This window comes from Egretta garzetta, unplaced genomic scaffold (assembly GCF_000687185.1).
Source record: "Egretta garzetta isolate BGI_Z169 unplaced genomic scaffold, ASM68718v1 scaffold465, whole genome shotgun sequence".
In the NCBI taxonomy this organism is placed as follows: domain Eukaryota; kingdom Metazoa; phylum Chordata; class Aves; order Pelecaniformes; family Ardeidae; genus Egretta; species Egretta garzetta.
The window spans coordinates 840897-865693 of record NW_009259680.1 but is presented as its reverse complement, the minus strand read 5'-3'; the positions used below and the strand labels follow the sequence as shown (position 1 = coordinate 865693).

At 41.6% G+C, this 24797-nt stretch overlaps 1 protein-coding gene across 14 annotated transcripts in view; it reads left to right on the top strand.

Moving 5' to 3' along the window:
- Nucleotides 1-24797, top strand: part of ST3GAL6 (ST3 beta-galactoside alpha-2,3-sialyltransferase 6) — an 85445-nt gene that overhangs the window by 9801 nt on the left and 50847 nt on the right. For 3 of the 14 annotated variants that reach the window (XM_009638527.2, XM_035894014.1, XM_035894003.1), the window contains exon 1: nucleotides 24377-24442. In XM_009638527.2, coding sequence (XP_009636822.2) covers nucleotides 24400-24442 — 43 coding nt within the window. In that variant the 5' untranslated portion in view covers nucleotides 24377-24399. The other 11 variants (XM_035894005.1, XM_035894004.1, XM_035894007.1 and 8 more) reach the window with 11 other exon arrangements.

Here is a 24797-nt window from a genome sequence, read left to right as displayed (position 1 = left end):
CACTCTATTTGTATTCTCTTCCTCATGCTTTATTGAAGAGCTGTCCTTAAGATCAGCTAGAGATTTAAGTCAGAAATTCCAGCTGTACCTTACCTAAAATACACATCTTACAGAATACCAAGAGTACCCAGATGTCCCTTCATTGGCTATTGCTTTAAAATAAGAGGAGTCTGAGCTTCAGTCTCTGGATTTATTTTTTTTTGGTTCCTACCCCATTTGGGTCCATTAATGCTATGATGATGCAAACAAAAAATAATGTAGTTACACAGAGCTGGTAACAGTATTTTATTGCCACGCTGTTTAGCACCAATGCCAAAAAGTCTTCATGGATGGTGCTGTACTTTGCTGGTGCCTCCCATTCAACAAGTGTCCTAACTTGGGCACAGACATGACAGAATCAGTCTCTCACTTTCTGTCAAGAATGGAGTGGCTGAAAAAACCACTTTTCTTCTTCATATGAGACAGTTGTGTGTTTCTGCGATGGCAGGAAAGGGTGGAGAGGAGGAAGTGTTGACCTCAGGGCTGCTTTCATCTTATCTTTTTTGCCTTTTCTTGGTCTGAGGGGTATCTGTGTCTGCCAGCTAGGACTCAACTGTGATTGCATGTCTTACCTTGCAAAGCTGATTGACTTTTTAGGGTGCTTTAAAGACCCATATATTGCATTAGCACCAGATATGTTAGAAGCCACACCCTGTATCGCATATACAACTCTAGCCATAAACAGAAAATAGCATGCATTTCCCACTTGTTAATCTAGTTTTGATAAATCTAAGTGTGACAGCATCTGGCTTGTTATCTTGATTCTTTTTGCAGCTCTGTTCAGATGAAAGGGTTTGAAAGAACACCGAAACTAGAGAGAAGGTGACAGACAGATCAAATACATGGAGGAGCAATGCGCATTCTGCCTGCCTCTTGTGAAATAGGTAGCTACAGGTTCTGGAAAGCTTTGGAGGCACAAGGCTTGTTAATCCTACCACACATTTTTCAGAGTAAGCCAGACATGTATTCAGGGAAATGTTGCTGGCAACATTAAAATTGCTCAAAAAAATAACAGCACTGCTTTCTAAACGGGAGTTCATCTTCCTTGTAGTTATAAATCACTAGTTACTTTCATCAAAGGAATCCATAAGATACGTTTTTCTTGTTAACTGTATACCTAATGATACCTTTTTTCCCTGTTGAAGGTCAACTTGACCTTTTGTTAAAACAATACCACAGGGTAGCTAGTTAGTGTTAAGGAGAAGTGGCAAAGCAGTAGCATTGGCAGAGAGAAGAAAATCAAGGCTTCCTACTTGTTAGTGTCAAAAATGTATGTGACTGACAGCATAGTCAGCTAATTCCATATAGCAGTTGCTTTGTGACCTCTGTTTTCAAAACCCTGGATGCTTAACTTAAAGTATATGAAAGCAAGTTCTGTACATTTGCTGAAAGAGCATACCTTTCAAAGACTCTCTGGCAAGGCATTTAGACCCTTATGTAAACTCCAAGTCTTCAATTGCTGTGTTTGCTGAGCACCTGTGAAGGAGTATCGACTGCAGAGGACCACCATTCCATATGCATGTACTGCAAAGAGTGTTATGTTGGCATTGTAATGTGAGTGATTAAAATGCATGAATAGTTGAGTACATGGGATATCTGAGGCTAATGTAGACTCACTAAATATACTGAATAATTAGCTTCACTGAAATCAGAAGTAAAATACCCAGCATCTAAACAAGAAATGCTGGCTTCTTTCCTATGTATTATATACAAGATGAAAAATGAAACAAAAGTAAGCCTTGGAACACAATCTCAGGTAGGCTTGGAGTCCTAAATGAAAGAAAGAAAAAGGACACAAATTCAATAACTGAATTCAAAGCCACCAGTAGGTTCCAGACTCAGCATGGTAGGATCCAGGGAGAGGGGAGCCCAAACCTCTTTTTGCAAATAAGGGGAGAGCCTTACTGAAGGAAGAGAGGGAAAACATAGCTGGTTTACTTGTGTTAAACTTGTCTTTCAACTGAACAGAGCTCTAGTTGACTTCATTTGAGTTTTGCCAAAATAGAACTGTGTCAGGCACTGAATAGGATTTCAGGACTTCAGGTTCATTGATGTACTTCATAGAACCTTGGGAAATTGTGGTAATCACCTGTCTTCCCCTCAGGAAGTGACTCTAACGATACTCTCTGATTCTTACATTGTTGTGCAGATTTGGTAACAAGCCTTTCCCACAACTTTTAGCATATTGTTGCATTGCTTAGTGCTGGCATGAAATTAAATAGCAGTAGTCTGGGACTTGCACTGCTTTGCTTTTTTTTATTATTTTTTTGGTGTTGTTTATGTTGCTTACTGTTGTTTTATTGTAACAGCCTAGATAGTATATGGGGTGGTTTAGTTGAGAAGAAATTGGTCATTCATATTCTTTTATTAGTGTTCTTGTGGCATGCTGGTCAAATCATACTAACTGTAAAACATTGAGCAATGATTAATGAACCCTTTGGAGAATGTATGTGAGTCCTGCTTCACGTTACATTCTGAGCGGAAGAACAACTACCAACATTTTCAGAACGCTTACTTATCCTGTGAGTTTCAATACCTGATTGATTTGCTGTGTGCTGGGCCCTATTAAAACAGCTTAGTTTCCCGTTGGTAGACCATATGCCTTTAAAAAAACATTGCCAACCAGAAAAGCTGGCCACAGGATCTTAGATAGAATTTGTTCACTTCTTGGGCCTTGTCTTGAAGGATGCTAAGGACCTACAGCCCAGGTTCTTACTGCTGAGAGCTACTTCCCCTTGGGACTTCTGAAAACTAGCATAATGTTTCAAGCTGAGTATCCAAAAATGACTGTATGAATCATTAGGTAGTAAGCCCTTTGGGAGCTCAGCCAGTTTTCTTGTTCTGCATTTATGCAGTGTATAATATTATAGGAGTCTGGATATGAGTGTCCTACAAGCTACGCAATACACTAGATATTAATAGCAGTCATAACTACGGGATATAGTTTGGCTGCCTCTGATCTCATCAGAGCCATATTTCAAAATCTTGCAGAGCTTAATGTAGACCTCACCCTACATTATTTGAGCAGCAGGCCATCTACTGCAGTAGTTACTCTGTTCTATACATAGCAGTTCCCCATGAAGTAAAATTAAAACAATGAGATGGAAAAAAGATACTTAATTCACTGCCTGATGATTCATTTGCTCAAATGGCATTTATAACTCTGCAGTGTGCAATTGGACATGAGGCCTCCTACTGCCATGTCCTGTGCAAACATGCTGGAAGGTACAATCTTTTCCACATAATTTTCTTAAAATTATATTGTCTGTTAAGTAAAATTTTTACTTGGGCACTGAGATTATCAGAAAAGCATAAGGAAAAATTAAGAGATGCAACGTTGCCCAAACCATCCCTTTGAAGATGACTCAAAGTCACAAGATTTGTTTAAAATACATGATAACATGGGGTTCTTCTCTATTTTCCATCTTGCCCAGGGTTCAGATTTTTTAAGCTTTAGATCTTTAACCAGGCTGATGAAAGACTACTTTCATCAAGGGAGCTGAAGGTCATGTATAGTCATGTGGTTGCATGAGTTAGCCTTCAGAAAGAAACACCAAATATTACATTACTTAGCAACATGGAATAGCATTATTGTCCTTTTAAATTGCTTTTTAGCACCAGGGAAAGATGGTATTTCTAGCAATTCTTCCTAAAAATATTAATAGACCCTCTTGTTGCTGTATTCTCAAGGAATGATAGTGAATCTTCTTTAGAGCCATAGGGAGATCACATTTTGCAGCATGTAGGGGTAAAACACTTCTTAGAGCAGCATGCTTCTGTGCAGATGAATGCTTTCTTAATAGAACACCCATGTTTCTTTGGGGCACTACATGTGTGTCAAAGCAGAGCTTGCAAAATATCAGCTGTGATTCAGGCACTCTCATGCCACTGGAAGAATAAAAGTGGATGTTGCTGAGAACCGTAAAGAACTACAGTATGTAATCATCCTCTTTTTAATCTAATCTTGATGGATCATCCTCTGTGAGCAGCAATATTCAGGATGTTAAAAATGGGGTCTGAGTGAGTTGATTCCAAAATCTCTTTGGTGGCCTCAGTGTAGCCTAAAAGCCACGCATTCCTGAATAGTGAAATGCAAAACCTCTGTCAGCCTCTCTTCTCCACTGGGCCTTGCAGAGGGAACTGGCAGATAACACATGTGGACCTCACAGCAGGTCTACAACCTGTCATCCCAGAGGCCGTATACTCAAAAGTGCTGAAGTTCTGAGTTCAGGGTTGGAATTTGGATGCCTTACTTATATAGGGAAGGAATATCATGACTGTATCTACACTTTATTTCCATTTGCCAGTTTGCAGGTTAAATCAGATCAGATTATATTAGATTAATTACATTACTATACCTTGACTTACTTCTCTTTACTGAAGTGACATTTGGGTGCCTACATCATCTATCACTTCTTGTTGTTGTCCAAAAGATATCACATACATTTATATACCAGAAAGTGGCATGTGATGAACTTGTGTTGGCACTCAGCTAAAGTAACAGTGAAGATAGAGCAATTCCAGGTGGAACTTGGGCTAAGCCTCTTCTGTTCAACTATGGTCTTGTCCACAAACTTTAACTACTGCAGCCAGCCCAAGTTACACTGGCCTGATGGCTGTCTTAACCTGAGTTAAGATCCCCCTTGGTTTTCGGGTTTGGGGTTTTGGCAGGGTTTTTTTAAAAGATATGTTAAAGAGTCTAAATTGCTTTAATTCTTTATGGACAAAAGGAAAGAAATAGTAATTGGAAAAGCATCTAACAAGACAGAAAAGGCTACAGTTTTATGGATGGGGAGACTTGAAATTAGGGTGACGTAACTTTCTTGAGGTCACATCAGAGCCTCTGGCAAAGCAGAGATTAGAAAGCAAGATCTCTTGGCCACTTTTCACAGTTTATTTGTGCCTATGTGTCTGTGTAAGTCGGGGAAAATGTGTGTGAGGGAGAGAGAGAGGAGGATGTTTTATTCTTGAGCCCATGTGACTATTTCACAATCAATCTGGCTGTGTCTGCAAGTTTTCAGATACATAGGGATCAGTTCTCCCTCTCGGTAAGCAGAATTCAGGTGCAAGCCTGAGGACATATACGCTCCTAGACATATCCTAAACTTGAACCATTCTTTTATACATAATGCTAGAACACAATACGCAATCTGAAGTGACACAGGGACCTTACTGACTGCTGAGCCCAGGTGGTGTAATCTGTCCCCTGCAATGGGAAGAGTAAGCAATGCGTAGCCATATTATTTCTAATGCCAGCAGAAAACAGCCTGTATCCCAAGTAAATTTTTCATAAGTGAAAAGTGAGTTGCTGAGGTGTGCAAATTGGACTGACAGTTCTGGCCCTAGTAATCATTTGGGTGATGTGTCTATTTTTTTCTAGCCATTCAGGGAGCAAGCATCATTATCAGAGACATTCTGGAGTATCTTGCTGTTTTCTTCTCTTAATTCAGTTGTCGTCTTCTAATGCATCTTCAGTTCATGCACATTTTCCAACTCTTTATCATGTTTTTCTTCCTTTCCTGTATTTCTTCCTATCACTGTTGTTTTTTTTCCTTCAGTTCACTCTGTTCTTTCTACTCTCCTACCAGGTCTGTTTTCTCGCTAGCGTACACTAACCCTAGTATGTTGTATGTACTGCATATATATGATCATAGCCTAATATATAGCAATATGTGAAACAATATGGTATGGTAGATATGGTTCTGTGTAGAACCTACATGTATTTTTTGTTCAATGTTTATTATAATACTGTGAGGTCTCAAGTAGAAAACTGCTTTAACCCAAACATGTTAAATTTGCCTAGTTGTCCTTCTAGCTCTGCCATTATTGAGGTTTTTATTGACCCAGGCAGGCTGGAGGGTGCCTAGATCTGAAGGAAATATCATAAAATATTTTCACCACCAGTCTGGCTGACGTAGTGCAGCAAGTGTATAACCCCAATTAATGAAATCACACAAAAGCAGGCTTTCCTAAGCACAGTTAGGCTTTAAGTATAACAGTTGTTATGCCTTCTATCTCTATTTGTTCTAACTTGTCATGATATTTTCCACATGATCACCACATGCACGCTAATTAGGAAAGCCTTCTGAGTAGATGAGAACTGTTTTATCTGCATTTTCCAGGAAAAATCCCATGTCAGGGTCCTTCTTAAATTATGTAGGATTGAAAAACTGAGAGGAAGGTGATCGAGACAGTTGCATCAGTTTGACTCAATTTACTTTAATCAGTGCAGGTACCTTTTGTGGGCTCTTTCCTAAGTCATAAACAGCTGAAGCTGATTCAGTCCATTATCTGTTGTTAATTCAATTTCAGATTGTCAGCCTACATAGGTAGCTACTTTAGCTAAATTGGTGCAACCAAGTCAGGGTCAAATGAGTGGGTGGACTCAAATCTTGGCTAGCTGTCCTCTTCCATAGAGCATGAACATCATTGTTGAGATTCTGGAGGTGAAGTAATGAGCATCTGCCATAAAGAATTCATCCTATCCCATTCAGACCATGAGGAAAGTTACATTGGTCAAAATGGAAAAAATGCCAGAACAAACAATAATAGGTTGGAAAAACTGTGCAAAGGCACATCTTCTCAGTCATTGGCTTTGGGAACAGCTTGCTGCCTAAAGGTAAGTTTTCCATTTTTTTGCAGGAGCAATGTTGTGTTTGGTACTTCTTATAAGACTTCAAATGTTACAGTTGGAGGAGGTGTGTTTGGGCCACTGATTCAGGAGCTGGGAATCTTCCTGGCTTACTCAATGTCTACTGTAGATTGTCTACTGTTATTAAGAAGTATTTCATAATGGCAAAGTATCTTTGGGAATATCATGTGGATAAAATGACCCATGGGAACTTATGTTTCCTTGAATAGAAATGTTCTGAGTGGTATTGCAGGACACTGCACGAGTAATGCCTGTAGCTTGAAGGGACATTGTGGGAAATTCCCATGGCTGCTAACCTTAATGGAGCTTTGTAAGCAACAATGAAAAATATAACAGCAAAATAATAATAATTAAAAAAAAAAAACTAAGAAAGATATAGCTCTAAAGGATTTTCTTATGTGATACTTAACCAGATTTCTCAAACTTTCACGTGTTAATTACATTTGAACGCTAAAAGCCTTATTTTCATGCTGTCTTCTATTTGCACATTAACTCTGAAAAGGGCATTTGCCCCCACAGTTTTAAAACAAAGCCTACAAAGCAGAGGAAAGAGATGCTTATGAAATCAATAGGAAATTTTAGCTGGTAAGAAAAACAAGAGCATGGTACAGTAATATGCTTTTTTTTTTTTTTTTTTCTTCCAGCAAGAAATGTTTACAGAGGGGTACAGCAACCCAAGTTTTCTACTCACTGGCTCACAGGAATGCTAGTTGCCACAAGCCTTGCTGGTTGCAAATTTTCAAATACTGTTTCAGTGAAAATCACCTTCCAGGTAAAAGGGAATTAAATGAGTTGCCAGTTCTTGAATCGTTAATTAATAAAAGACTGAAAGAACTCCAAACACTTTTTGGCAATGAGGCCTTGTCTTCTTCACTACGAGGAAGTTGTGGAGGCAGTACTTGCATACGTGTGCATATATGGATCTACCATACTGCAAGGTAACTATGGCTATGTCTATGTTAGTGAGTAGCACAGTGCAATAGGAATTCATTTGTGGAGACAAACAGTGCTCAAGACCCAGTGTCTGCACTATATGGGTTTTTTTTAAGGTGGTTAATTTGGACTGGCTCTAGTCAGCTACCATGGACTGACTGCCCTTTAGCAGGTGCAGGACCTGAGTTGAGCTTATCAAGCACATCTTCCAATTTTGTTTTGTCCAAAAGAAATCCAGTCCATGTGCTCTGAGGCTGTTCAGCAACATGAATCCAAGTGCTGAATGTGGGAGCTACTGGGACACTGTCTGAGAAGCACCTTCCTGATTTTAACAGGAATGCTAGTGTAGGCACCCTCCCTCGACTGTCGGCTACCTTGAGGTAAAATCATAATGCAATATTGATGCTTTCATTTTATTACAAGGCATGTTCATCGGGGTCATCCAGGAGCATTGGGTGAAATTGCTGTTTGTGATTAATGTCAAGGGCTTCGTTGTCATCTATTTTCCCATCTTTCAGCCCAGATGAAATATTCTTTAAAGATGCAACAAAGGCTTTATACTTTTTACCTTTGTGTCTTCTTATTTTGTTCCACTTTGTAAAGCCTAACACTTAGTCCAATTGTAATTTCAAGAGGCTTTCACTTGTTTAAATCAGGCTTGTATGTTCTATACCATACAACAAAAGCATTTTCAGAATTCTTTAGGATATCTTTCTCTTTTGTATCCTCTCTTATATTTCTGATTTGACTTTCAGAGATTGTTACATGCATAAAAGTGTCTGCTAGCATTGTTCACAACTATGATGACAGGTTGGGTCATTATCAAGGATTCTTGGAGGTCAAGAAAGATGTTGGAACTATTTATGAAAAACTGCATGCTCGTTTCCAACTACATTGATGAAAGTATCAGAAGAAAATGGTTAAGTTCCGCAATGTGTTGACTGAAGCTGAAGGAGCAGCTTTTTAGCTGTGGAGGTATTTTCAGTTTCATGCATGTTTGTAAACCAAGTGGAAAACTTGTCCTTGAATACATTCTGTGCAAGAAATCTTTTATGAATACTATTCATTAGTATGAACACTATTTTGGTTGCCCTGGTGCTACAGCAGTGGTACCTCTCAATGGAGGCATAAATACCATCTTCCAGGACAGTATTTAGTTATATATAGCACAGTTGTAGTGAATAAAGTGCTGACAATTGTTGCAGAAACAGAGAGGTCATCTACATGAAGAACTGATCTAAGAAAAAAAATTTCTAAAACTTGTAGCTAGTTTTAAAAGCAGTTCAGTTAAACTGGTTTTGAAAGTAGCCAGAGCTGGAGCCACAGTTGCTGAAAATGTCATACTGTAGGTCTGCCACTGACTGTTATTACAACAGGTGTATCCATCATGCCAGTAATGCTATCTCTTTTTAGCCTAAGTAAGAGACAAAGCATAAACGTGTTGTGGATTCAGTACCACATAAACAGGAATAGCATAGTTCAAGTAAAATAGATCTTAAAAGTGACTGATTGGAGTAGAAGAGTTTTGTTGAAAGTTTTTCTTCAAAGATTTCTTCCAGGACTGGAGCTAAAAGACTTTGGACAAACTGATGCACTGGGCTCAGAACAGAGAGCAGTGGGTGTAATGCCATCAGGGCTGGCTTTTCAAGGTTTTTTGGGGGGAGGGCAGGTCCTGGGATCAGGGGAGTCTCTTTCCAAGTGGCTGAAGAATTGGACAGAAATCAAGGATGTGGGCAGTGAGAGGAGGACTGAGGAGGGAAAGAAGCTTTTTGTACAGATGTTATTTTTCATAGGGAGGGAAAAAAAAAAGATACTGAGGGGTAAGATGCCTGAGGAGAAAAACTAAAGTGTGGGAATGGGCATGCTTTAGAGCAGAACAGAAAAGGAGGCAGCTTGGTGAGAGGATATGAAGGAGAACAGGACTACTGAAAGGGCATCCACATGGAAAATAGTCACCCAAGTTAAGAGGTAGGTTGCAGCTCATGTATGAGTAAATACAGGCATCACAATTTGGAACAGACGGGTGCCATGGCGAGTATAGCTCTTCATTTGTGGAAATACTGGCCTATACTTTACTAGACTTCTCTGTTGGTTTTATCTTCAACTGCTAAGAAACTTGTGGCATACCAGCTACACCTTAATCAAGAGGTCTGATTTAAAACTCAAAATGGGATATAAAACTTGAAAGGGAATAGTGGATGTATGCATGTGGTTCCTTAAGTGTGTGTAGCTGACTGTGTCTTGTGATTGTGTCTTGAAGTCTTATTAGAGAGAACTAAAACATGATCCAGTAGATAAAATAGATCAAGAAGAGCTTAAGGCTTTTCTGGGTAGCTGTAACTGTGTGTTAAAGGTGGCCACTTGCTGTGTAGAAACCTTCCAAGCTTCTGCTCCACAGGTGGAGGGAGAATGCTGCTACCCAGGACTATTAACTTGTGTTTGAGATTTAATGTCAGTTTTGCCTCTCTTAGTTCCTTTCAACTTCGGCTCTTCAGTAGCGTTGATCAGTCATCTGCTGTGGGTGTTACTGGGAGATCCAAGTTCAAAGAGAAATACCAGTTTGTGAAGCTGTGCTGGCTAGCCAGTGTACCAAGGCTGCCTTAGAGACAGACTGGGGTTGGGTGTTTTGATTGTGTGTGGGGTTTTTTTGTTGGTGGTTTTTTTTTTTTTTGTGTTTTTTTTTTTTTTTTTTTTTTTTTTTTAGTTTATTGCTGTTCCTCCTTTCCTGAGAAATGGTGTGGCTGCACCTGATAAGAAGCACACTAAAAAGCCACAAGTCTTATGGTGATAGTGTTGAAAACTTGATGGACTTTCACGATTGGTATTAGAAGGCAGATGGGTCAAGCAGCACAGACCAGACCACTCTTGTTGCCTGAAGGTGTTTTCATTCGCAGGAATCATTAGTGGAACTTGACACTCACTGAGTAATTCAAGCAGTGAAAACTTGACTCTTTTTGTAGCTACTCACATTAACAATGTATTCCAGTTATTTCCCTCTCATGGACTGAACAGGATTTTGAGTGTGGCAAATGCTTGTTAGGTCACCCCAGGAACACACTTCTACAAGTGTTTGGCAGTTCCTGAAAACCTGAGTCGTGCTTCTGTCATTCAGAGTTTCACTGGTGAGCTCCCTCTTGCTATGTGTCGCCTCCCCACCCCAACAGGTCCCATGGCTGCTTCCACACCACAAAATGTTTCTCATGTTATCCCAAGTGACCTATCGCTGCAACTGTTACAGGATTATAAGCAGTCAAGGTCCATTTTGAACAAAACTAAAATACTGAGCTTGCCTCCTTTGGGTTTGGAGTTTTTTGTTGTTTGGTTGGTTTTTTTAGTGATTACATTCATATGAGCCACCTAAAGTGAATTTGAACCAAGATGCTGCAAATCCATCTGTAATTTTTCCTACAAGTTTACAGCAATAGTTCCAAATGAGCAGATTTACCGTATTAAGATTTGCTTGTAGGCAACTGAAGATCAGTACAAACAGGTAAACTTATCAAACATACTTCATTAGTCTACAAATGTGCTATTATCTGTAATAATTAGGTTTCGGTCTTTTGCTTTTTACAAAATAAATTATTGGCAGATTTTATATTGACAATTGACCGTATTGTGTTCAGGGACAAAACATATAGCAAGATAAACCATTAGATGCAGCTGAGCCTCTGGGCATATAAACAAACAGCAGAAAATTTGTATTGTAAGTATGAATAAGTTTTTTTTGGGGGGGTTGTTTTTTATATAACACTGGTATATCATGGATATTTTTTCCCATAGTTGATAAAGCACACCTATTAGCCCAAGTATTAGTAAATGTGAGTCTGACCATCCTGCATAGGTGAAACCTGCAAAGAAACCTGTACCAATTTTGCCAAAAAAAAGTACCTTGCTGAAAGTAAGAACTTAAATAACCATCACAATTGCTTTATTGACTGGAGGAAGGGGGGGAAGAAAGGTCCATGGACTGGATACCAATCATTGTTTATTTCTCTTTTTTTACATTGACAATTGCATTTTCTGTTCCTTTCAGCAAGCATAACTATCAAATGAGTGCTTACTTACTCCTAAGTGGAGCATCTTTCATCCTTAATTTTTTTGCTTTGATAAAAAAAGGTTGTTTAAAGTTCATAGTATAGAATTTAAACGTGCGTGGGAGTAGAATTGGTTTAGACCACAGACAAACACCAGAATGGTCAGACCTGCTTTCTGTTTGTTTGCCTAGTATTTAAATTGGCTTGGCTGGCTGTCTCCTTATTGCCTCTAAGGACTTTGGATACACTTTATCTTAAATATGTTGGTAGATAAAATAATCTGGTTTAGGCTCTCTGTTGAATTCCAGTTTATGATATTTGAGTTTAAGAAATTACTTCCTCGTCAAAGGTATGGGTTTTTTTTTTTTTCATGTTGTTCAGGGAATGCTGGTTTTGCTCAGTTAATCAACAGCCAAACATTGCATCTTCAACATTTTCAGTAAAACTGATCCCTAAAAAAGTGCTAAAGTAATAAGGTGAAACTAGCTGTAACTGTGGTCATACTAGATATCTCTACATATGATTTTCTCACTGTATTTTTAATGTTGTTTTTTCCTTTAAATCTATTCTCATGGCAAAGGTTAGAGCCATTTTTGGAAATTCATGGGTTTTAATCTGTTAGAGGCTTTTCCTCTTCAAACTAGCCACTGTAATATCTGCAGACCTCTAACTAATTACCTCTTGTTCAGACTTGTATTTGCCTGTCTGTCTTTCCAAAGACACAATTCTGACACTTCCCAAACCAGAGGCAGGAGGAGAGAACAGTAAATTCACATTGCAAATGACTTTGAAAATCAGCAATTCTGTTTTCATTCCAAACTGCTGTGAAAGATAATTCCTAAGGTCTCCACAGAACAACAATCTGAAAAATGTTGGTTTCCTAATTTCAGCAAATTAGGACTGAAGAAGATTAAGGAAGTGCAGGCTTCCAATTTCAAAAGCCTCTGGGTTTGCCACAGAAGCTGGGGCTTGTTTGTTTGCTTTCAGCCCACCTAGTGGGATGGCAGGAAAGGGAGGAGAGCATCTGTGATTCTCCGATTTCTAGGCTACTGGGGCAAAGAATCTGAAAATCCTGGACACTCCTTCCTGAGATGGCTGCCAGGATCTGTAGGGCTCCTGATATTCCTGACTTCAGAAAAAAAAAAAAAAATCTGCTTAGTAGGCTGTCTGTGGGCCAAGACACCAGAAGCACTCCGCAAAGTCTGTCTGTTCAACTTCTGAGGAGCTCAGTGAGTAAACCAGCAAAAGTTCAAGTAGGATCCCAAGGGAAAAGCTCCTCTTGTCTTTGATTTAAAATGTATTCCTTAGAAGTTCACTAGCAACTGCAATTGTAGATGAGGCAAAGCAAGCGGTCTGCATAATGATGGCTGAACATTCCAGGGAATGTCGCCAGCAGTGACCAGCTGCAGAGTCAGATGCAGCTAATATAAATCTTCTCACAGAATTTCTGCCTCTTGGTGTCTCATGGTGACATCAGATCTGCACTGGCTTAAAACAAAACTGATCCCCTTCCTCGGTTTTATAGGTACAGCTTGCCCTGATCTTCTTATTCCTAAGATCTGAAATGTCAGAGTCATCTAGAGTCATCTGACTGTTGTCCACGGGACCTGTAGATCCCAGCAGCTGAAGATGGATCTGAACCATGATGCACCTGAACTGAACTGCAGTGCTGGCTCAAACTCTCTTTTTTTTTTTTTTTTTTTTTTTCTCTCCAGACACTTTGGACACAGGTAGAAGTTACTGTCAAAAAACCAGGTAATACTTGAAAAAATAAACTAAACCCATGCAATGTCAAAAAACCCTTTTCAACAGTTTTGTTTGTTTTTAAACCACCCTTTTTATTTCCCTTCATGTAGTCTAGTCTTCTTCCTCTGTGTTTGCCTACTGGTCTGAAAGACCTGAAAAATCAGGATATATGTCATTGTTTATGTGGCAGCAGTTTGGTGTCTTGGTTCATGTGTTTTGAAGAGGGAAACAAATTGCCTTTTTTGTTCTTAGAAAGCAAAAACTTTCCACTCAGAGAGTGGTACATTACAGCCTTCAGTTGATTTATTTTGTGGAAGCTTCTTAACACTTAAAGAAACTTTGGTAGATTTTAAGAGAGCACTCTCAAAATATCAGGTAAGGTATAGTGACAAGTGACAGTTAAGTTGGTATGAAGGTTTTAGTAATCACCCACTTTGCAGGCATTTTAGATGGAAGAAAACCTGTTCAGAAAGCAGACTGTGTTACCTACCACACATGCTGAAACACTGTCTCTTCACAGAGCATTGGATGAATCCATTTTGGAAGAACAGCCTTGGGTTAGAGTAGAAAACTGGTAATGCTGGAAAAAGCAAAGGCAAAGAAGCTCCATCTGGAAAAGGTAGCGTCTTATGAGTCCTCTTCTTTCTGAAAATAACTTCTTTAGTCCTTGATGTGATTTCTGCAAAGATCACCTCTGCCTCTGTTAAGAGATGAAGGGCATGTAAATGCAGGAACTGTTAGCGCCCCGTGCTATTTGCCTCTTCTGGAAGGGGCACAGGATCCTTCTTTCCAATAAAGTGGACCTTTTGACTTTGCGATATCAATGTTTCAGATTCTGCTCTCAAATTTCTCAATCATTTTTTTCTCTGTTGGTTATCTATTGTAAATCACTCTTGGTGGTTGCTTGTCAGCACCAGTGGCAAGGTAGCACTGGGCTAACTGTCATGTTTATTCCATGTATTCATGCTATAACATCACAGGAGTTACAAGAACTTATCCACCTGCAGGATTTGGACTCTGCTGTTGATTTTAGATCAATCTTTCTGTCACCTAAAGGTAGCTGTTTACTTTATAAAGCATCTTCTGGTTTCTCAGTTCAGCTTTAACTGTATGTTTAAGCAAAACTTGCAGGCAACAGTCCATTGAGATTGCCTTTGCTGTGGGGATAAAAGGCTACTTCCTAGCAGCTCCTACTAAGCACTGTATTGGGAAATACTTAACCGAGCTATTTATTTAAGTAGAATTATTTTTTAGAAACTATTATGCATGTACATTAGATTTTATTTGAATAGAGACTTCAGACCATCCCAGGTACTGTGTTATCCAAATTGCTCTAGCTCATGGGGTATCTGGCTAAACTGGCAAAGTGAGGCTGTTTGTCCCAGGTAATTTAATTCTTTCTTTCTGCCTATATGCCTTCAGGGCAAGAATCAGCTCTGGTTCGGTTATATTCACAAGAAAGTGAAAAGCCTTTTGGAAAACTGAGCTTCCCAATTACTAAAACAGAAAAGAAGGAAAAAAAATAGAATCCTCTGGAGGAAAAAAAAAAATATTTTTCGTTAAAATAGGCAATGAGGTGGATTCTGCTCTTAGCCATATTGATTTAAATGAAAGCTGTTTCAGTGACATGAAATTTAGATTTATATAAGAATAACTGAAGGGCAACATCTGGTTCACTGCTTGTGTTGCAGTGACAGCTGGGCTTCACTTGTGCTTGCTGGAGATAAGACACTTTCACATGGTCATGCCAAGTTCAATGACCAGCTGATAAGCACAAGTAATGATGTAAGCATCAGCTGTGACAAGAGTAACATAACTGGAAGTTACTTAATTCTGGTCATACTTCTGGAAGAGAAAGTATGAGTTTGCAGCCTCTTCTCAGCTAGGTCACTACAAACACTGACCAGTTACAAAAAATAATGTTTTTGTGTGTTTGTAGTTATTCTGACTTAGCCCTTCCATGCTTTTAAGGGAAGAAGGAGAGAGGTGAAAAACCATAGGGCTTTGATTAATGCCCATTATGTGGGGAGAATCTCACACCAATGAGTTTTCACCCACTTACCTGTACAACTAAATAGTATGCTGAGGCAGATACATTTATCTGCTTTCTAAATCTCATTTCCAGCTAAGAAAAACCATGATTCTAAGAAAAAATCATGATTTCTGTAACAAGGCTGTGAGACTTCAATGACATCGTTGTGCCAGAGTCATATTAAATGTGTGCTGGTGAAGCTACTTCCAAGACCGCTCCTAAAATAGGCACTGAAGACGTAATCTGACCCTCTGCTCCCTGCTGAGCCAGCTGCAGGGGAGGAGAGCTGCTGGCTTCACCCCTCTGTTGGTTGAAGGAGATGACTGCTAATGACAACAGCAGTCTCACTTCTGATCCCATTGTTGTGCTTTCCAAACTGTGGTAGCTCCGTGGAGATTGGAATCCAGTTCCAAGTGTTCTGGATTCAGCTCTACTGCCCGAAGAGCCTACGTTTAGTTAAGGATCAAGGTTAAATATGCCTGCAGTAGCATATGGCTGGTAGAGTGTAGTTCAAGCCTGTGCCAAGGACAGTGCAAGGGGGAAGGGACTGTCTGAGCTGCCTAAAACCTGCTGCCAGTGCTTTTAGCCTTTACCCAGTGAGAGCTGACTGAACAAGCAAGACTCCTCTGCTGAGCTAACGGCTCGCTTGAATTATTTCTACAGCACAATTTGGCTAAGCACCACTGAGAATCTGGATTGAGAATATCAATTTTTATTATATACTGAACTACTGTAAAATTTTTGTTTTCTTTGTTTTCAAGTGGATCACCATTGTTTTCCTGCTTGTAACACTGATCCAGAGCATGGACAAAAATACCATGGAGGCAAAGACAGGAGGAGAGGCATACTGAATCCCATCTGCCAAGAGTGCAGGTACCTGCTTCAGACTTATTTATGCTAATCAACAGGAAATGAGCCTTCTTGCCCTGCCTCGCGCTGCAAGGGGGATTGCCCAAACTTCACTCATGATTATCCTTATGGATTTCCTGTAACTTCCAGTCTCACCTTTAACAAGCGCTCACCAGGACCAAAAAGACCACTGGTGTGATCCTATTCAGTCTTTCCACTACCACAGGCAACTACATGTTAGCAGGCGTGTGGGCATTTTAAGTACGCAGAAGGGCAGATGTCTTGGGTTTTATAGGTGCAAGAAAGGAAATGAGCCCCAGGCTCTGATTCCTGGCTGGCAGGCTTAAGTAGGCTTTTTTTCCACAAAGTAGGAAAAGCCTAGACATATGCTTGTGCCTTTTAGGAGATGGAGTTCCCCAAAAAAGCTGTGTACAAGTGGGTTCCCAAGAAAGAGGGGATGTTTTTTCTAGCAAGGCCAGAGGCAATGGTTGCCAGACCTGAGGGCAGAGTTCTTTATGGGAGTGGATGTGAAATGCAGGAGGAGAGATTTTACACCAGAAGAGCTGTAGTAGTCAGGGACTTGGAAGGTTTGAGGCATGGCCATGCAACTTTGCATAGCAAGTGTATTGTTCAAAAACATCCACAAAATGTTTCCTTCATGCCCCACAAATTTATGTTGTGCTATGGGTCCTTTCCAGTGCTCTGCAACAAAGTTGAGGCTTCTAGGAAAAGGCCAGAGAGCCAAAGAACAGTGTGTTGCAGGCAGAGGAGCAGAAAGCAGAGCAAGGGCACCAGCAAGTCTCTGGGTTTCTGCTATGGCAAGGTATTTGTTAAATTTGTAGCCATTTTGTGCCCTTCTGTTCTTGTGCCAGCATTGTTTAGCTGCTGTCACAAGACAGAATGTCCATTCTTTGTGTAACCCTTCTCTGCATCTTCTCCAGAACTGTTTTCTTGATTGTGAGAGCCCAAATCCTATATCGTGTTTTGGGGGAAACACCAGAGTTTTGTACACCTGCATCAGTGCTTTCCTACCTTCTTAGTAGATATTATCTTAGCTAAGGCACGTTCTCCTTTGCTGTGAATAGTTGAAGATGTATTTGTTGTTTACTTCAATTATCTTTTACATGTCCTAGCTCACTTGACTTTTGACAAATCTGGCCTTAATCCTATGCATCTCTATTTCTACACCATAGCTATCTTTGACCAGGATTATTTGCTATTTGTGACTCCTACGAACCCTTCTATAGTGGTTTTTTTTTTTTCACTTACTCAGGCCTAAAGTGCTTCCCAAGAAGACTTTTCTCCTGGAAGAAGATTTTTCTTCCTTGAAATATATACATGGGATAGGTTTTTTTTATACCTTTGATCTAGATGTATTCCAATCTCCCTCCATGTTCAAGTGTTTCTGCCCTTCAGTCTGGGTACATTCACTAGTGAGTTTCTTGAATTTTACAGTTTGCCCTTCTGAAGTTAAAAAATGTAATTACCAACCTGCTTCTGTTTGTTATTCTGTTCAATGTAAATGGAAATAGTTGCTGAGTACTCAGCCCAATGCTGTTTTCTATGACCATGTTATTTTGAGTGTCTTCATTACTTACTAATTTAGGGTTGTCTCTTTTTGTCTCAGTGACTACTGAGAAGAAATCTGGCAGCTATCGTACACATGGTGAGCTGGGCCCAAGTTTATTATTAGAAGCATTTGTTTCCAAAATAGTATCTAGGAAGTTAAAGTTGACCATGGCACAATTCCTACTAGTGTTTCTATAATAACACTTCAGCGACAGACCTCTTCTTGCACCATTAAATTTTAGCTGCAGACAAGAAAAGCCAGGTTTCAATGAGGTGTCCAAATCAAAAACAACCACCGCCCAAAAAAACAAAAGGCTGTGAGCAGGTGGTCTGGGCTGCTGGAAGTGGAGCTTCCTGTTCACGTACAATGGGGAATTTGATGATGATGAGTTAAATGAAGACTTTTTTTTTAATAATTTGCAAAGGTCATTTGATGTTTTCCACTCATCTGAATGAAATGGCTAAAGACTGAAATAGAAGGAGTATTGTACTAAAATTGCAAAGTCTTGGATATTGGCCTATTGATCATACTCATGTGGGTCATGTCTGTCTCCCATTTGGAACAGGAGCAGAGCAGTGAAAAAGAAAAGTCTGCTCCATGAGCTATTGCTCTCCTGAGTTATGGAGACCAAGCCAGCCTTTTCTGCTGTAGGGCTGCTCTGTTCACCCTGGAGTGCCGTGATGGAAGGATTCCCTCTCCCATGCCACCAGCCTTATTTTGTGTGGGTACCTACTGGATTCTTCTGACCTATTTCAAGTGACTATCTGGCTCATAGCAATGGTCATTACCTGGCAGAAGTCATAAGCAGGTAAATTAGTCATGGGAAGAAATGCATTGAAAATTTTCCCAGCTGTTATACCTACATCCAGGACTTTGAGTGCAGCTTGAACTCTTACATGTAAGAAATGCGCAAAGCACTCTTCAGCCAATGTCTGTCTCATTGAAATTAGCCTGCTGTTCACTTATGACTAAGCTTCTAGTGGTTTCTGGCATACCCTGCCTGACTTACAGTGGCTCACCTAGCCTGCTCACCCCCCTCCTTCTTGTAGTCTAATCATAGCTATTTGTATCACTTTTACAGCCCTGTTTCGTGTCCTGTCTTGCTACATCATATTTTCAAACACAGACCCAATCTGAAAAGTATCTGGAGGAAAAACTGTGCACCTGTTCCCAGATTTTTGGCTGCTGCAAACCAGAAAAGTAAGCCAGGCCAGTTAACACTGGCCAAAGAAGTGGGCCAAAAGTTTGAAGCTGAAAGGTTATATATCTGAGAGCTGTCTTAGCATTTGTACTAATGACTTGGCTGTAAGGTGAAGCCAGCAGGACACAGGACAGGAACTTGGGGATCTGGAGAATGATAGGCTGTGCAATGGGCAGCCAGAGGGAAAACTAGGGAGGCCTTTTTTATAAAATGCACAGGGAAAGAAACTGGGTATTAAGCTGTGCTTAAAATGGCAAAGGCATCTCGCATGCTGGCCTCTCCTTGGAAAGGAGACAGGGAGCAGTGAGTCCTGGCGTGGTATTGCAGGAATGATGGTATTGCAGGGCTATCATAAAAGGACGGGTGTTTCATCTTCCAAAAGCAGTTTATGTCAGTCAGCCTAGTACATGAGGCTGAGTGGGTAGGGACCCAGAGCCACAGGCTCAAGAACTTCTTGTTCTCTCTGAGCTCAGAGCCCATCTGCAATTGGCACCAGGGCTGTGACCTAGCAGCAGACTGCAAATGAGGGTCTCACACTGCCCCTCGGCTGGTTACTCCCTCCTGTGCACCACTTTGCCTCTCACCTTCTCCCGGTCTTCCCATGTGCAAGATGCCACAGCCAGTGCCCTCTGTAAACATCTACTCTGTGCCCCTGAGCTACATGGTGGGAAGGCAACTGCCATGTCCCCATCAGACGGGTGGGAGAGATGGATCTTGAGAGGTTTGTCTCCTGCCAGGGGAAGAAGCATCAGCTCTTGCCCTCTTTCTCTGAGGGAAGGGCTGCTTTCAGTGCTGTGAAGCTTCAGGTTGGGTTACCCTTGGGTACACATAGAGGTGGAGTCATGCCAGTATACTGGCAACAAAGAAGGATGGAGGGGACAAGTTGGAAACTTGAGTTCCACATGACAGTACAGCTTAACAGAAATAAGGCAACAAGTGGAGGGGAGCCATCTATGGCTTAATGTTGTTCTTGACCTGGTGAAAACCACTAGATGCTCATGACACATCTTTTTCCATAATTTTGCAAACTGCTTCCCCTTCCTGTTGTTTTGCTAGCAATGCTCTTCAAGGGGGTGTGTTTTGACCTATTTCTTTCTCCTGCACATGCCTAGTGAGCATAAGGATGTTTAGTCTCTGTTGGATAATGTTTCTTTATGGGTTTACAGATGCTCTTATGTGTAGGTACATGCCTTGAGGACTTATTTTTGGTTGGGCAAATGGTGCTTGCTAATGAGCTCACCACTTCAGATTGCATTGGATTGGCTGGCAGGGAGGCTGTCTCAATCTACCTCCATGACATTTCTTGTCATCATATGTTTTGTTTGCTTGTGCCCTCTCTCCCAGACAGAGTACATGAAGCACTGGACAGCCCAGGGCAGGAGAAAGCACTCTGCGCTTCCCAGAAAAAGCAGACCCTAGGGACCATGACAGCGGTCACAGCCTAATGTAGCTCTTTGGTTGACCAGGTCTTGAAAAAGTGACCTCGAACTAGGTGGGTGTTGCGTGCTGTGAACTCATGACAAATGCTGTGGGTTCTGATGAGATGTCCTCCAGTAACTCACCAGATTCTTTAAAGATCCTGGGAGAGGCTTTAGCAAGTCATCTGCTGGCAAAAAGTCTCTGTAAGAACTACCATGCGACCACAAATCAGTGACTAAACAAGCTATGTGAGGACTGGAGCTTACTACAGCTTGAGCGGTCAGTGCGGTGGAGAACAGTCCCCTAGCATCTGGGGGCCAGGGAACTGAGAGAAACTGTGAAACAGAGTTGTGCTGAGAGGTTTTGGAGCGTGGTAGCAGAGATTGGGACATGTATGGGACTCGGGGCTGTTCTCATGTGCAACATAAAGAAGATCAGACTATGGTGGTAGGTAATAAAGCTAGAAAATGAGCAGAGAAGGGATGTTTTGACAGTCTGTATTCCCATAAAGGCATTCAGCTCCTAAAGTAATTAAAGGGGGACAGTTCTGTTGCATTTTAGTTCTAGGACCAGAGGTGTATGATAGACTGCACGGTGCACTGCATACACAGAGCCTGATTAGTCATCTTGCCTAGTGGATCGCCGGGGAGGAAATCACTTTCCTGATGCTGCAACTTTCCATTCTGTTTATTCCATGTTCTCCACACTTTTGCTTTTCCCATGTTCAACAGTTTTCCTTCCATTTCCTGTAATTTTTATCTTTGTTTTTCTCTGGTTTTGCAAGCTGGGGTAGAGTCTGGCTGCAACATTTTCATAGTTCAGTAGTGACTGAGGAGGTACATACTTTCTCCTGGAACTTAAATAAGGCTCCATTTTGTTTGGATTTGTTTCAGTTATTGCTTTGCATTTAAAGGTTTCTGTGGCTTTTATGTTTGGTTTGGGGAGAGGTTTGTGTCTCAGGAGAGTTGATTTTGAACTGAAATAGAAAAAAAAAAATACTTGTTAACTTTTTGGTCATGTGCCTTGTTTTTGCTTGCAGGAACATTCATTTGAATTCTTGCTAGTCATCCTTTTCCAAAGCACTTTGAAGGTTACTCGTTGTGAAATCATTGCTGATGCTATTTGTGTGCAATAGAATATATCCCTGAGAAGTGATTCCTTATACTTTCTGCCAAAAAAATTCATCAGTGTTTCAGATGAATTCACTTCTTGCTTGTACAGATCGTTTTGAAAACAGCTAGGTACTAAACTTTTTTTGTACTACATTAATTGTTCGAATTGCCATTTGAGTCCTTGAACTTAGTTTGACAGATTTACATGATAACAGACACTGGCTTTCATTCTGTTGCTGGCCTTGGACAGTTACAGTTGCCAAAAGAAACTGAAGTGAAATTACATTATTTCAGATTAGACTATTACATTATTTGACCAACGTAGTGAGAATTTGGGATTTTGCAGTTTATTCCAGATAAAGGTGCATTCATGTATCTTAGGTACAAGTCTTTCTATTTATTAGATGCACTGCCTTTAATGCAAGGGAATAAAACTGTGAGCAACAGGTCCTCTGTTCTCAGCTCTACATCTCCTACAGGCTTTGGCTACAAATGTGAATGCTTAGCTCTTCCTGGAGTTAGATGCTTTGTCCAAGACTCCCAGAAAAATGACAAGCACGTAACTTCCAGCCAGCTGTGAAATCAAATGGCTGCTTTTAAGTCATCACACAGGACCGCTATAGGAACGTTGCATACATCTAACTAGCTTCACAGGTGCATCGGTAACTTGAGTTGGCCTCTCTGAGCCAGTGGCTCAGTCCTGCTAACAGCATGTTCGTGTTCTTTACCTCTGTGTTTTTCAGCCTGCCCAAAGATCCATTCTAGACAGTCGCCAATACCCAGGTTAGCTAGTGTGAAATTGGCTCACACCCATGAACTCATGTGCAAAAGACACAGCTGCAGCACATGCATCCTGTCAGGAACAGAGGCAGGAATAGCATTCACTTCCTCAAGGCTTCCTACCTTCCTCTGCAGTGAACAGCCCCAGCACCTTGTTCTGCAAAAAATCTGGCACATCCCAAGAGTAAGTCCATCCTGTATCCTGAACAAAGGCGAGGCCTTGCAAAATAAAGCAAGGCCAGAACAAAATAATACCGGACTACATAATTTAAGACTGTCATGAAATGTGCAAGCAAGGGGACCGAAGTGAAGTCACATAACCCATCTTCTGGTATTTCCTAACTTCTGACTTCTCCATTGTGCAACCTTCATGATTTTTTTTTAATTGGTTTTGTGCCTATAATATTTAGGTGAATTCAAGGGTAAGGACCAAAGAAATGAGAGCTAATAATGAGGCAAAAGATACAGCAGAGTTAAAGAAACTTATTTTAGAAGGCAGATAATTTAGCTATATACTTTGAAGCAGCTTGGTTTTGTAAAGGCCAGCACGTGAAGGGTGAAGACCTGAGGAACCTCATGGGAGAAGGGGCAAAAGTACAAAGGTATTGTTGGCTCAAGGCAAAACAGATTACAGAGGGCTGAACTTTAGTTGCCAGCCCCGAACAAATAGAAAGCCATCTCAGCAGGCTACAGAAGGGGGTAGTCTCTTAAAAATAGACAATTTTTCCCTGCTTTTAAGCTCTTATTTTTATTACACATACATATAGGCCCTACAAAACTGCTGCTGAGAACAGACTCCACCTCTGGTCATTCCTAGTGATAACCACCAAAAAAAACCCAGGAACAGCTCTTCCAATGAAGGAAGCAATCTTGTTCTGGTACAATGCTAAAAACACCCTGCAAGCTCCCTGAAGCATCGTATAGAACAGCTGCAGATTAAAGTGGTCAGGGTCATAACGTTTGAAACGGGAGAGGACAATTAAATTATTAACAACCCCTCAGATTTCTCCTAGCATGATACGCTGCTCTGGGCAAAACACAACGTTGATTCCAGGCAGACTGGTATTTCCCGCCCCCTTGGTCACTGGCAGAATTATTTCTTATCGTTCTTTTCATGCAGTAATGCCCAGTCCTGAGGGGTTGGGTGCTGCAGTGTGGAGGGAAGATTTTCACGGAGCCCCCGTGAGTCTCTCCCGGGTAGGTCATGCAGGGTGCGCCTTCGCTGTGCCTCCGGCGGCAGTTTTTGGGATGGAGGGTAGTGCTCCCCTCCCCCCTAATTGCTTTCCCTGGGGCTGGCTGGAAGGGGGGCAGGGTGCTCGGAAAGGGAGAACCCTGCACCTGAAATAACTACTGCCTGCGGCTTTCGCCTTGCTCGGCTTCCCGCCCCCCAGGGTGACAGTCAGTTTGTTAATTAGCCGTCCATGCCTGGCGGCTTTTTCGGGACCGGCGGCTGCGGCTCCAGCTGGAAGTCAGTCAGAGAAGATACGCGGGGGGTGGGGTGAGACGGAGCTTCTGCCTTAGCTGCCTTCACGTGGGTCTCTCCTCCCCCTGGAAGGCTTCGGTATAAATCGAGGAGGAATTCCAGCAAGACTCGAGCCAAGTAACATCTCTGTCTAAACACACAGCGTGCTTCCTTCCACGTTTTCTTTTGCAGATGGGGCTCGGCTGAAACAAGCCGCCTTCTTCATCCTTGCCGTAACCTCCTCCTGTGCGGGACAAGGCTGAAGCTGCCGAGAGGCTGCCTGGGCGGCCCTGATAAGAAGCGGTAAGTCCTCTTTTCTTGTCTTCGGTGCTTTAAAGATACTTTATCTGCGCCGTCGAGAACCGGTGAGCGAATACCCCTTGCCGCACGAAGTGTAGCCGGCTCGGTAAGCTGTCGCGTAGGCTGAGAGGATCCTGCGGGTCCTGCCGGGACCCGTAGGACGGGGTACGCTGAAAGTGCTCGTTCCTGAGTTTGCCGGCGTTTCTGCCGCGAGACATCATCTCGCCGCGCTCTTGCGTTATTCAGCAGGTAAGGCTTCTAGCTGGCCTCATGCAGAGTCTGTGCCTGCTTCCAATTTTGGAACCTCCTTCAGGTAAGTACTGCCGGCAGCAGCTGCCAGCAACGTTGCTCTTCAGTGTAAATTCAGAGGCAGAGCTTGGCCGTTCCGACACATGAGCGCGTTCCTCTGTGAAAGCATTCAAGGAATTAATTGAGCTTCCAGAGGCACGAAGCCTGCCTCTACAAGCCTCCCTGCGACGAGGATACAATTTTAATCGGCTTGAGAGCGGGTGAGACGAGATGTCCCAGACTTTTCCCAGAGGTTCCTGGGAGCTTCCTGGTAAAAATCAACATCGCGGCGTAGCGGGGACCCGGTTACCGGTGGGGACGAGCCTGACCGAAGCCGAAGCGCCGCCGCCGCCCGGCTTGGCGGGCGGCATTTGGATGCG